The 15,205-nt window shown below is 40.7% G+C and overlaps 1 protein-coding gene across 1 annotated transcript in view; it reads left to right on the plus strand.

The window, feature by feature from the left end:
• SLC7A11 (solute carrier family 7 member 11) overlaps window positions 1-12,004 on the plus strand; it is a 220,235-nt gene extending 208,231 nt beyond the window's left edge. Inside the window, exon 12 of the mRNA XM_066573742.1 lies at window positions 7,760-12,004. Coding sequence (XP_066429839.1) covers window positions 7,760-7,824 — 65 coding nt within the window. The 3' untranslated portion in view covers window positions 7,825-12,004. The remainder of the gene's footprint in view (window positions 1-7,759) is intronic.
• Window positions 12,005-15,205: the final 3,201 nt, after the last annotated feature.

Raw genomic sequence — 15,205 nt, forward strand, 5'->3', positions numbered from 1 at the left:
CTCTAAAAACTACAGCTCCAATTCAATCCCAACTCTTCTTTTAGCAATAGCATGAAATCTTTTAGTGTTGTTTTACGGTAATGGTAATGGTAACCATTGGCCGACAATGAGCATGTTGGTCAGCTCTCATTTTCTCCGTGTCCATGGGCAGATTATCTGCTCTACGGGCATGAGTGATTATTAACATGATCATTTTTTTGCCATACAGCTACCATTGATCAGCTACACATCTTCCCATTTACACGGAGAGATGTGCATCTGACCAACAAGCACTTTCATGCTCCCCTAAGCAACACAATTAGCCTACAAACTAGCGTTTGCTCATGCATCAGCTAATTGATTGTCCTTTTACATGGACCGATTGTCAGGCGACGAAGCGTTCATAGGAATGTTCAGGAATCAGCCTTGTAAAAGCATCTTTAGCCTGTTAATACTTTTCATTGTCATGTGCAATCCTATAGTTTTTCAGAGCAGGAATTTGATATATTAACCCTTTCCAATCCACTGTCTGACGTCTGAAGACATTCTGATTGAAGGCTGTACAGCTCCGATGTTGGAAGACAATCCGGCAGGGTATTCTTACTGTATATTACTGGCCGCTCTGTTGTCTCGGGGCCTCTCAGGCATGTCCCACACTGCAGTACTGGCTCTAGCCAGCAGATGGCGCCATTGTATAATGGCAGAAAGAGACAAAACCCTAGGAAACCCTGAATCCAAAATTGGATTGCAAAGGGTTAAATAAAATAAATATAAATCTTGTTATTGGTATAGCGCCAATTTATTCCACAGCGCTTTCAGGTAATTTTATTTATCACCTTCCACCAAGCTGGGTATTCATTTTACCAACCTCGGAAGAATGGAAGGCTGAACCAAGAAGGGATTGAACTTGTAACCTTCAGGTCGTGAGCGAGAGCTTAGGACTAGAGATGAGCGAGCATACTCGTCCGAGCTTGATGCTCGTTCGAGTATTAGGGTGCTCGAGATGCTCGTTACTCGAGACGAGCACCACGCGGTACTCGTCTCGATTAAACGAGCACTGACCATTGAATTCAATGGCGCCGGCAATACAGCCGGCTCCATTGAAAGCAATGGGCTGCCGGCGAGCGCGGGATGAATTGTCGGGAAGGGCTTAAATATATAAGCCCTTCCCTGCAATTCATCCAGAAATGTGTAAAAAAAAAATATATATATATATATACTCACCTGGTCACGGCAGACGGAGTTCAGCGCGGCCATCGGCAGTCCTCCTGAACTGCTCTGAACAGCTGTGAGTAGTATTCAGCAGCCGGGGATTTAAAATCCTCGCCTGCTGAATGAGCTGCCTCTAATTGGTCACAGCCTGACCAATCAGAGACAGATTCCACTCACACACCCATTCATGAATTTATGAATGGGTGTGTGACTGTTGCCTCTGATTGGCTCAGCGGGACCAATCAGATGAGAGACCCAGCTCTCTATATCCCTATAATTTATATCGTTCTCATATGGATTGGGTTGAGCCAGAAAGTGGGCTTGGTCGACTTTAGTTTTTAATCATATTTAATCTAGCCATAAAATTCCCTTTCTCCCCAGACACCCTAATATCTCCCATACCTTTCCATATACAATTTGAAGTTCTCAATTGCTTCTATCGCTAAATATTACAAAGGGGGGGGGGGCTTAGGAATCTCAGCCGATGTTATTTTTTACTTAAAATATTTTATTATAAAGCACAATAAAGTTTTACACAATGCATAATGACTGCAGTGTTATAGACAGGTGCATGGGTTAAAGGGCTTGTCCCACCAAAAGGCATCCCATATTTACATTAAAGGGAAAAACTATCTGATTGATGGGGGTTTGAATGCTGGGGTCCCCTATTGATACCACAAACTGTGTTTCCAAAAGTCACGTATGTACAGCAAAGCTTCATTCATTTCAGTGCAACTGCCAGAGATAGCTGAATGCTTGAACTCCACTATTTTTGCCAGTCCTACTAAAATGAATGGAATGCCACTGTTCTATTCATTAAAGGACATTTGGAACCCTCAATCTTCTGATTGGTGGGTAATTCAGTGGTCAGACCCCATATATCAGATACTGATCCCTTATCCTGTGAGCAGGAAATAACCTATTTTCGTGGTACAACCCTTTCAACCACTGTTCTGATCTGTATTTGCACACAAACATACAGCTCCATTGGTCTAAGTCTCCAGTGCCCTACTGATGAAAAACACCTCAAGGTCCCCAGAGCTCAGCAGCGTTTCTATTTTACACATAGCACCTGGTCACATTTCCCATTCTATCTTATCCTCTTTTTTCTTCATATTCATCGTTATTCATAACCTGATTCAAGCTCTGGCTCAAAATGGCATTCACAACTACTTCTAGGCAAATAAATATTTAGTTTGTAAAGAAAAAAGTCTATTCATCTATTCTAGAATAAAATTAATGACTATATTTGCAGAGGAATAATGGAGTTCTGAGGGTTCTGTACAATATAGCTTTATAGGTTTGAGGGCAGTTGGTCCAAGATTTCTTGTCCTTTCATAAGTTTGTCCAAGGAAAACCTCATCCAGGTAGACATTACGTCCAAGATCTTCCTGCCCTTTGATAAGTTTGTCCAAAGAAAAACTCACCCGGTTGGACAATTCGTCCAATCTCAATTTGTCCTATACATCACTCTTTTACACTTTGCACGTTATCGCTGATAATAAAGTGAGGAGACTCAAATGGCCACGCACGCTCCTCTGGGTAATATGCAAATAAGGGAGATGGAATAAATCCTCCATAGTGCCACCTATTGAAAGGCAGCATTCCTTCGAGTCAAAGTGGGACTTTTTATACAAGTCTTCTTACAATGACTGGGAATCAAAAGCAAAGCCAGACTCCATGTACATACAGCTGTTTCCGGGTTATTGCCCATCATCAGTGTACAGTAGGAGTCTGGCTTTTGCTAGTGAGAGGCCTGGGACAGGGGTCAGAAACGCTGTTTTCTCCTTAGGGAGAGCAACTCTATACTATAAACTAAGTGAGGAGACTCAAATGGCCACGCACGCTCCTCTGGGTAATATGCAAATAAGGGAGATGGAATAAATCCTCCACAGTGCCACCTATTGAAAGGCAGCATTCCTTCGAGTCAAAGTGGGACTTTTTATACAAGTCTTCTTACAATGACTGGGAATCAAAAGCAAAGCCAGACTCCATGTACATACAGCTGTTTCCGGGTTATTGCCCATCATCAGTGTACAGTAGGAGTCTGGCTTTTGCTAGTGAGAGGCCTGGGACAGGGGTCAGAAACGCTCTTTTCTCCTTAGGGAGAGCAACTATATACTATAAACTAAGTGAGGAGACTCAAATGGCCACGCACGCTCCTCTGGGTAATATGCAAATAAGGGAGATGGAATAAATCCTCCACAGTGCCACCTATTGAAAGGCAGCATTCCTTCGAGTCAAAGTGGGACTTTTTATACAAGTCTTCTTACAATGACTGGGAATCAAAAGCAAAGCCAGACTCCATGTACATACAGCTGTTTCCGGGTTATTGCCCATCATCAGTGTACAGTAGGAGTCTGGCTTTTGCTAGTGAGAGGCCTGGGACAGGGGTCAGAAACGCTCTTTTCTCCTTAGGGAGAGCAACTATATACTATAAACTAAGTGAGGAGACTCAAATGGCCACGCACGCTCCTCTGGGTAATATGCAAATAAGGGAGATGGAATAAATCCTCCACAGTGCCACCTATTGAAAGGCAGCATTCCTTCGAGTCAAAGTGGGACTTTTTATACAAGTCTTCTTACAATGACTGGGAATCAAAAGCAAAGCCAGACTCCATGTACATACAGCTGTTTCCGGGTTATTGCCCATCATCAGTGTACAGTAGGAGTCTGGCTTTTGCTAGTGAGAGGCCTGGGACAGGGGTCAGAAACGCTGTTTTCTCCTTAGGGAGAGCAACTATATACTATAAACTAAGTGAGGAGACTCAAATTGCATATTACCCAGAGGAGCGTGCGTGGCCATTTGAGTCTCCTCACTTAGTTTATAGTATATAGTTGCTCTCCCTAAGGAGAAAAGAGCGTTTCTGACCCCTGTCCCAGGCCTCTCACTAGCAAAAGCCAGACTCCTACTGTACACTGATGATGGGCAATAACCCGGAAACAGCTGTATGTACATGGAGTCTGGCTTTGCTTTTGATTCCCAGTCATTGTAAGAAGACTTGTATAAAAAGTCCCACTTTGACTCGAAGGAATGCTGCCTTTCAATAGGTGGCACTGTGGAGGATTTATTCCATCTCCCTTAATCGCTGATAATAGCGCACTCATGCCTGGGACTGCAAACCGCAGACCCTGATGTCTTCTCCCTGCTACTACAGGACCTGTGATCAGTTAAAAATTTGTGAAATTACAACTTTTTTACTACAGTATTAGGTCAAGAGGTGGCGACGTCGTCCTTCGAACAGTGATTTCATATAAACTATATGTTCGAGAGGAGAACACACGTCTCTTTTCTTAAGTATGGCAGAAAGTATCAATGGTGAAATGTCAAATGTCTTACTGGACGAGGAAAGCAATTGGACGAAATATGGATAGGACAAAAGAAATTGGTCGAAATGTCCTAAAACCATTTTTATAAGACATAATTAGCTGTATAAGAGGAGTCCCAGTGGCCATAAACCATTATTAGATATTGTTACAACATTGGATGATCTGCACAGGTAGTCCGCACTCTTAGGGCATATTTACATGGGCTATTTATAGCATTGGGAGATGCTCAAAACCCGAACAAAAATAGAACTCAATTCAATGCTGCGAGATAGAGAGGTCATAGCATGCTCCAATATTTGGGTGACATCCCCCTTTATTACCTATGGACATTAAAAAAAAGTTGCACTCGCAAGGAGATGTAAGTTTTATGCGAGTGCGATGCAATTAATATGCTTCCTATAGAAATAACATGATTTTCACACGTGTGAATATCACATGTGTAGATATGTCATGTGATGCATTTTTCCAGCTAAACACATCCCACTCGCAGGAATACAAGCGTGATATTGGTCCGACTTCCTCGGACTGATATTGCGCTCATCTGTGTAAATACAGCATTATGGTAATAGAGTGTGTCGGCATTGACTGATTGACAGGTTATGAGAGTCGTGGTTCAAGATGGAGTACTGTATCGCACTATAAAGTCTATGCTATATCTGGAGTTCTACTGATCTTATAGCTGCAGTCCTGGGGGCTAGCAGGAGTGCAGGTCACATACATCAATGATCTTCATGTCAGATGAATTTGTCAAACAGATAAGATTCGAAGACTAGAAACTGTTTGAAGTTGAGTACAAAGTGATTTTAAAAAAGCATACTAAGTGTCTATTTGTAGGAATTTCCAGCAGTCTTTTAATATCTCTTACAATGAAGACGCAGGACTAGAGAACAGCGGGAAGCACCATGGTTAGGTCATCCTAGGATTTGTCACGGGATCCTCTATTCTATATGGCCATCAGAAATCCTGTCTTTGACAAACTGTTGACAGATAGAGATTTATTACTCATTTCTAATATTGATATTTGATACATTTGCTTCTTCTTACTGTAATACCTTTTCTTGAAGCCATTTTCTATGACCAGTCAGTATTATATAGTGTAGGAAACATTTTATACTATATGATAGAATGTTGTCAGTAGAGATGAGCGAACGTACTCGTCCGAGCTTGATACTCGTTCGAGTATTAGGGTGTTCGAGATGCTCGTTACTCGAGGCGAGCACCACGCAATGTTCGAGTTACTTTCACTTTCATCTCTGAGACGTTAGCGCGCTTTTCTGGCCAATAGAAAGACAGGGAAGGCATTACAACTTCCTCCTGTGATGTTCAAGCCCTATACCACCCCCCTGCAGTGAGTGGCTGGCAAGATCAGGTGTCACCCGAATATTAAAATCTGCCCGCCTGCGGCTCGCCACAGATGCGTTCTGACAGAGATCAGGGACAGTGCTGCTGATGCCGGAGCTGCTATAGGGAGAGCGTTAGGAGTTATTTTAGGCTTGAAGAACCCCAACGGTCCTTCTTAGGCCATAGTCAGAAATCACAGATCACACCTATCTGCGATTCCTGTTCTCTTCTCTATATGCGCTCAATGGGGCCGGCGGCAGCAGCGCTGACCCCATTGAGAACATATAGAAGACAAATCATTTTTCTCTGCCACAGCTGTAACAGCTGTGGCAGAGAAGAACGATGTTTGCCCATTAAATTCAATGGAGCCGGCAATACAGCAGGTTCCACTGAAAGCAATGGGCTGCCGGCGTGCGCGGGATGAATTGTCGGGAAGGGCTTAAATATAAAAGCCCTTCCCGACAATTCATCCCGCACATGCCGGCAGCCCATTGCTTTCAGTGGAACCGGCTATAAGCATGTAACCCAGGAGAAGTGGCAGCGGAGTGTCATGCAGGCAGTGATTGTGCTTTGTTGGAGGTAGTGTGGTGCTTAGCTAAGGTATGCATTGCTAATGAGGGTTTTTCAGAAGTAAAAATTGTTGGGAGGGGGGGGGCACTCTTGCCGATATTGTGGCTTAATAGTGGGACCTGGGAACTTGATATGCAGCCCAACATGTAGCCCCTCGCCTGCCCTATCCGTTGCTGTGTCGTTCCCATCACTTTCTTGAATTGCCCAGATTTTCACAAATGAAAACCTTAGCGAGCATCGGCGATATACAAAAATGCTCGAGTCGCCCATTGACTTCAATGGGGTTCGTTACTCGAAACGAACCCTCGAGCATCGCGAAAAGTTCGTCTCGAGTAACGAGCACCCGAGCATTTTGGTGCTCGCTCATCTCTAGTTGTCAGATACAGGTTGTATACCAGTATAGGTCAAATACACACGGCCAGGTCGGATTCCGCATGCGGGATTCTGCAGCGGAATCTGACCCGGTGCCGGGCCAGTGACCCCTGCGTACCTGTCCACAGTGTTCCTTATCTGTAATGTGGATGTACTGGCTGGCGCACATGCGCAGTACAGATGATGCCACTAGCGATGACACGATTCCACAGCCTGTCGGCAGTGACAGCTGCGGATGGGCCGCGGATCAGACAGCTTTCATTGTCTTCAATGGAAGCCATCCGCGCCAAAATAAGACATGCTGCGATTTTCCCTCCGCAAGCAGAAAATCGGAATTGATTTCCACTCGTGGACAGGAAAAAGCGATTCTCTGTAGCATGTCCTTGGGCGGTATTTGCTGCGGAATCCAGAGGCAAGCGCAATGCAATGCAATGCAAATACGCCCGTGTGCATTGGGGCTTACATAGTGATGATTATTTCCTTTTTTTCTTCCTTTTTCATTCCACACGTGTCATTGACTTTCTTAAAAAAGTCCTTTACTTTTATGCAAAACCATCATTATTATTCCAGTTTATCCATGGCTTTTAGCAAACTCTATGCATCTTTTTTTCTTTCTAGGCATTTATCATTATGCTAATGTTCTAATCTAATATCTAGGGCTTTAAGTCTAATATATTTTTCGGAAACTCCTCTTAGCATCAATCTTTGATTTTTCTATTTCATTTGTAGTCATTTGCAGTGAGACCATTGATTTGACCTTCCATGTTATTGGGATAAAGCATGCTGGGGATGGTGAATGTCACAGAGAGATGCCATGTAAAATAAAAATGCATTATGTATATTTTGTTATGACAGGTAAAAGCTGCACCAGATGATGAATACTGATGGATTAATCCATAGAGAAACTCCTCCTTCAGTATCCTCTACTTACTGGTATTATTGTCCTCTTTTACAGATAGGGTCACCATGCTGCTGCAGATATTACTGGAAGTTGTGCCAGCTGAAAAGAATGTTTCCTGAACAAAGCATATGCTGGAAGACGTCATGTGCAGTTCTACAAGTTGTTTCCATGGTGCCTTAACATAAAGTAGTATGAGATTTTGAGGACCAATCACTGCTTCTGTAGTGTTTAATGTTTTAATTTTCGTTAATGACGACTGAGCTGCTATTTTATTTATTCCACTGCACTTTTGTATTAAATTATTACCATCTACGAACACACATTAGCTTATTCTATAATCATAGTATTCACTTTATGCATATTCTCTGCCAATCAATATGCCACCCCACCCCCCGTTTCTGCACACATAATAAGAACATATGGTTATATTATGTTTCCAGCTCGAGGGAAGTGATACTATGTACCTGTCACCTAGCACTGACATCCTTCACTTGTCAATGATTTCCCTTTGGATTTTTTTTTTAATTTGACAACTAACTTTTTCGCATTTAATTTGTCACAGAAATGATGACATGCCGATGTAGCAGAGCTAAGTTAATGGATACAGTTGAATGATAAATTCACATCCACATCTGTATATGTATAACTCCATTCATGTTTTTTTTTTCTTGTATTCATTATAATTGTCACTATCTATATGTAGCAGGTTAGAAAGACTTGTCCTTAAAGTGGATGGCTACCTTTTATCATTGTCATTGTTAAGTTGAAAATTATGTGTTGATTCATTTTCTAATAGGTCTTTGTAGCAGCAGCAGTTCCATTTTTCTGATGCAGAGCTTGAAGTTCAAAATATAGACATAGATTTAAAAGATAACATATTGACTGCCTAGAGTCACCACTAGAGGGAGATGCACACTGTTTTATTAGATTTAGTTCAGTATGTATGCAATAAGCTTCCCAGCTCCCCCTAGTGGTGACTACAAGCATCATGCATCGAATATTTTAGTGCATAATACGTTATTAAAATATTTCATATACAAAAAAAAAAATCACATTTCAACACCTGGGATCCCCACATAGGGGGAGTAAACTTAGAAATACAATTCCAAATCCAGATCTAAGTCCATTATTAAAGAAAAAGCATAGCAAAGGTTCATGAAAACTGCAAAAATAGCCTTTTTATAATATTTCAAACAGAAAAAGGCTATGGTGCATGATATGGGGAGATAGAAATGACTTTTATGAAAGTGGGTTACATTTGGGACATAAGTGAACAAAGATATTATTTCAACGTGGAGTGGACTTTATTTATGATGATAGCATTAACCCTTTCCAATCCGATTTTTGATTCAGGGTTTCCTAAAAGGCTTTCTCTTTTTGCTGTTGTACAACGGTGCCATCTGCTGGCCAAAGTCAGTGTGTGTGCACTGGAGAGGCTCTCACAGTGGAGAGGCTGGCTATAGATGGTAAGAATACCCTGTTGAATGTATTCTAGCAGTAGAACTGTACAAGCTTCAATCAGAATATAGGAAGACGTCAGACAGTGGATTGGAAAGGGTTAAGTTGCGATAAGGTGTCATAAACCAGGGGACTTTAAATAGCAGACCCAGTAGAAAGGCTTCCATCGCATCTTACGTAGTAGCATGAATTGTCTCACATACCATCATATTTGAGACTCTGTGTACCTCACTGTAAATTAACTTCCATTGTGAAGCAGTATGTATCCGGGCCGGCCGCCATACATATATATTGTGATAATTTATGTGCAAATATATATGTGTATTGATACACAAAGGTTTCCATGGACTTTAACTGTAATTGTTACAAGTGTAATTATTCCATTTTTCACAAATGTTGCTTTGATGTTGTAGCTTTATGAAGTGAAGCACTGTTTCCCTATATTATACTTTAGCTAACTCATATGACTTATCTATCTAGAACTCTGGGAAATTGGCTGCATAGTGCCTTTTTATAGAGCAATAGTAATGTAATGCGCACTACAAGTCTCAACGTACTCTGCTCCGTGTTCTGGGCATGACCATCAACGGGAACTCAGTAGTTGTCTAATAGGCAATAGTTTGCAAACTTTGTGTAATTGTGAGAATAATTTTTTACAGTGTATTCGCTTTCTTGATACTGCATATTTTTGCCATGTAACAATGTACTGAATTATATTGTGTGCTTTAGTTAAGAGTAGAACACAAACTGCATAGAGTATCACTGCAGATACCCTTCATAATCAATTGTTCCCTGTGGCCCACTAAAGGAAAAATGAAGCATCATACAGTGCATATTGAAGTTAATGGATGTTCATTGACTTTACTGGACATTGGTGGTTGAAATAAAAAACTGTACTTACACTGATTTGTAAGGGGGTTCCCAATTAAGAAACCAAACTTTGTTTCTTTAACCCATTAAGGACCAAGCACTGTAAATTTACTGTTCTTGGTCCTGGGCTTTAATACAGCCGGTAGTAAAAAATATTATGTGGGATTAAAAGCTCCTGAGATGTAGCAGCTGCATCTCAGGTCCTCAGGCTGAGGGCCCGTAGGAGAAGACAGAAGTGGTTTTTAACCATTTCTGCTTCCCTCTTGCAGGCTATACATCACACAGTGAGGGCTATGTAGTGAATAGCAAAAGTGGGGAACACATGACTGCTGGGTGTTTCCTGCTAGGGCAGAGCTGCCAGGTCCTGGCAAACCCAGATCAGCTCTGTAAGTGACTACTGTTACACTAGAGGGATATATAACCCTGTAACTGGGGATCCTATGAAATCCCCAATTACAGTGGAAAAGTGTGAAATATAAAAAAAAAGAAATGTTAATTTCCCCCATAAGTCTTATATGACGTAATGGGGGTCGTAGATTTTACAAAAAAAATACTTACAAAGATAAGGGAAAGAAAATTACAGAATAAAATAAAAATAAAAAAATATATATATATGCATATATATATAAAGAAATCGAAGTCCCGCCTGCGCCAACCTCAACGGTCACCATATGAGCCCTGTAATTCAAGACTATACAAATTATATCTGTCTGAAACAGAATGAGGGACCCATTCCTGTACTTTATTTTAGTGTAAATATACCAATTTTAAAAATAAGCAACTATAAATAAAAAAAAAAATTTTTTAGCTTTTTTCCCCTAATAAAACTAAAAAGCAGAAAAAAATTTCTGTGAAAAAAATACAATAAAACATAGCCCTATATGTCATGAAAAAAATGCTACAAAAATAATTTTGGTAGCTGAAGAAAAAAAAATAGGGAAGTAAAACCACCACATGGGTAAAGTCTAGAGATGAGCGAGTACCCAAATGCTCAGGTCCTCGTTATTCGAGTCGAGCTTTTCGTAAAATTCGAGAGCTCTATTCGAGTAACGAACCCCATTGACTTCAAGCATTTTTGTATGGCATCCGCCGGTTGCCGAGCTTTTTTTTTAGTTCTCTCTCTCTCCCCCAAGCCAGCCACAAACCACCATTGACATGCACAGCGTCGCAGCGGGGAGGGGTCAAATCTGACACGTCACAGTGGGGAGGGGCCAAAACTAGGGCGTGGTTGAACACGGTGTGATTCTCGCTCGAGTAGCAGGCACCATCGAGTATGCTAATACTCGAACGAGCATCAAGCTCGGCAGAGTACGTTCACTCAACTCTAGTAAAATCCCTAAAAAGGGTCAGGTCCTGGTGGACTGAAACACCCTGGTCCTTAGGGGGTTGAAATGTCCCAATAGAGCTTTCTGCAGTGTTTTACCATGCCTTTAGCAGTGCTATTAGAAAGATGTTCATGCTCCCAATTATCAGTTTTCTAGCTTTGCTTCTGTGTAAGTAATTGGCAATATGGCAATATTCAACAGTATAGCAGTTTTTACATTGTGTATTCAGACAGCAAACATTTTGTAATATATTCCAAGCTAGTTGTTCTAGATCATACATGTTATTTGAATATCAGCCACTGTATTTTCTCACATTGAGAATTGCTTTTACTACTAGAAAACAAAATATGGTTCTTGAAAAAAGTATTTACCCAGAACAACAATAAATATTCTATTACACAAAGAGATTGTCTATTATTCCATATGACATTTATGTTTTAGGAGGATTACTGTTTTTGTTCCATATCTAATGTCAGAAATTGGTGGTTTCAGGAACCAAAGAGTCAAATCTGTTTTTTATTTTGCAAAATATGCAAATAAATATATTGTGTATGATAGCTCGCCGTTACATTTGACTGAATGAAAGAACAAGATGTATGAAGATTGAGTTTTTAAATACAAGAAAAATAAAAAAAGCCCTAGTTTATTATGTGTCAAGATGTCAACATAATTATTATTTTTTGTTGTTGTTTAACCGAAAATGCAAATATGGATAGAAACAAAGGGGTTTTCCATTTCTTAAATGAAATCTACAGTAGAGGTCATCAATAGCTCTTTGGCAGTGCTCACCAAAGCAAAATACTCGCACCTGCCAAAGATAGGACATGCTAGTGCAACTTGCATCTAGGGTCCGTGGTGCGCACAAAGATAGGATCTGACTAGAGATGACCGGGCACGCTCGGATAAATCAGTTACTTGAGCGAGCCTCGCTCTTCTCGAGTAACTGCATTCTTGTCCGAGCGTGCTGGGGGGGTGGGGGGCGGCGGGGGAGAGAGTGAGAGAGATCTCTCTCCACCTGCTGCCCCCCACTCACCCCAACCGCCCCCCCTAGCACGCTTGGACAAGAATGCAGTTACTCGAGAAGAGCGAGGCTCGCTCGAGTAACTGACTCATCCGAGCATGCTCGCTCATCTCTAGATCTGATCTATCTTTGGAGTGTGCTTTTCATAGACTCCTATTTGAGCTGGAAAACACGAACCATGCACCTCCGATTGTGTCAATGGACTACTTCAAATAGCTGGAACTCACCCGGTCACGCAATGTTTTCCACACGCAAGGGGTGATCTTTTCACATGCCTATTTGTGCGCGGAAAAAACGCTCTTCTGACCGAGGCCTTAAAATTGCAGCTTTGCCGGATCAAAAAACAGTATCTCGATTTTTTGAAGAAAAACATCTAGATCAGCTCCACGCTGTGAAGACCTTACCAAGCAACTTTCCATATGGTATTTTAACTTCCTGGATTCTTGCAAGTCATTATGGGAGTAGGATATTGTTAACTGCCAGTCACACATGGAAATCCATTTAGTTATTTATTGTTTTTGGCTTATTTTTTTGTCCCCTTTAATTTGAACAACTGTTATATCTTGTATTTGTCACTCTCGAATTGTCTTTTGTGACTTTCAGTACTAAGTGCCAAAATTGGTAACTAACCATGCTGTACTATTAACCAGGTCCGAAGTTAGTATTTTGACCTAAGTCACTGTATACAATATATAATTTCACTTTATCATTTCTTGGTTTTGATGCAAAACTTTAAATAAAGTTGTTTACTATACTATATATTACTTTATGTTCCAGTTGCACGTTATAATAGCCATTAAACGTTTTGAGCTAAAGTCATGATATGTCCAGTATATAATAGATACAGCCGCTCTTACTTCCAGAACTCTGTGATAACTTTGTGAGAGTATAAATCTTAGGAATTTCCTCATCTTCTGTTGTAGTCATGAAACCTTTCAAAATTGGGTTCACAGGTGCGTCACCTTTAGCTCAACAAGACTGTTTTCCTGACTTCAAGCATACTGTCTCGATCTTTTTCCATGTGCACTATGACCGAGGTTTAGAAAATGATAAATGTCAAAAAGATTTAGGAAATGCTCCCACTGAGAAGAAAAGAATGAATTGCTGTTGTATTGGTTCTGTTTTAATGTGCCTGAATAGTGTGATGTGTTCAGAGGCCAAGAAAACATTTTTAGTTTGTAGAGCTGTTTGTGTAGAAGCCAGAGGCACAAACCGAGGTACCGACAGACATCAACATTTAGCAAATGTAGATGAACCTGAAATAAACCTGTACACTAAAGCTACGGGGAATATGAGCTCCAGCCAGGTCGCTGATCTTAGATTTACAGTTGTTCTGCAGAGCAATATGCCCTTTAATTAAAAATATATGATAAGGATCATAAGGGCGATGTATGGGATTTACCATTAGCTAGAAAATGCAGCTTGAGTGAAAGGTAATGTAATATCTCCATATTACAGTCTAGGTAAGCTCTTTCTACATACATGAGTAACATGATCACTTAGTAAAGAAAAGCATTTGCATTGATGCTTTAGATTGAACCACATTGATGTCAATAGGAAATAACAAAAATAGAAATTTTCCAATATATATGTATTTATTTCTAGTTCCTTATATAGAACCAACATATTCTGCAGTGGTGTACAGAGATTACCATTAGTCCTATCAGTCCCTGTCCACAAAGGGGCTCACAATTTCAGTTCCCCATTCTTTGGGATACTTTCAGAGGCAGCCAATCAAGCTATCAGTGTGTTTTTGGAGGGTGGGAGGAAATTGGAGTACCTAGAAGACTCTGTCAAACACAGTGTGATGTCATTATCTGAATTCTACCCTCTAAAAGCAGAAACAGGAGCAATTCTACATGTTACAGAGAATATAAAATTAGCCACTGCTGTCTTTAGTGTAATATAAGCAGAAAACTACACTATGACAGCTCCTAAGGCTCCATAAACTAGGAGAAGTGGTGCTGAGTCCAAAGTTGTGATTTTTATACTCGTCTTCTCCTCGATTCCTGGTTATGCATCCACAAAGCCACCAATCCCTGCATATAGCAGATTATATGAGCGCATTAAGCGGACTAGTTCAGGTACAAAACCGGTGAACATGTGGGGGAGGAAGGGGGTGGATTTAAGTATAAAAATCACATTTTCAGATTTTGCCAACTTCGGCCTCATGCACACCGGTGGATTTTTGCTGCGGAATCCGGAGCGGGTGTCCACCTCCGGATTCTGCAGCAATAACTCTCCATAGCATGCTATGGAAAATGATTCTTCATGCACATGAGCGGAAACCTCGTTATCTGGGAGATGACAGAGTCCATTAAAGATATAGAAGTTCAAGTAGGTTACAAAGTTAGTGGAGTTATTTTCTTCTAGAAGCAGTCTCACTCTTGGCCAAAGTCTTTGGTTACGATTATTGGTCAACTGAAGGGAGCTGAGCTGCAATGTCAAATACAGCCCATAGATTGGAGTAATGCTGTTCCTGGAAAAGAATATACCATTTTTCTTATGTCATATAACACCTTTAATCCCTAATATCTAATTTAAGCAGGTTGTGATCTGAACAGGAGTGTGATGTTAAAATTATACTTTGTATGTATCGAAATACTGTAGGTTAAAAATGTAAATTCTGATTACAAGAATATATGATTGAGCTCTGAAACTTAGACCATTCATTTGTGCCTAAACTATCAAAACACATAAAACACTTATTATCCTGACACACATGGCATTAACTATTATACTATGTACAAGTGTGCAGATGATACGATCAAGGCTCTGTTCACATTAGAATCTTTCACTGGAGGAAAATTTTGGCAGTGTTTCCAA

The sequence above is a fragment of the Eleutherodactylus coqui genome, chromosome 7 (assembly GCF_035609145.1).
Source record: "Eleutherodactylus coqui strain aEleCoq1 chromosome 7, aEleCoq1.hap1, whole genome shotgun sequence".
Classification (NCBI taxonomy): domain Eukaryota; kingdom Metazoa; phylum Chordata; class Amphibia; order Anura; family Eleutherodactylidae; genus Eleutherodactylus; species Eleutherodactylus coqui.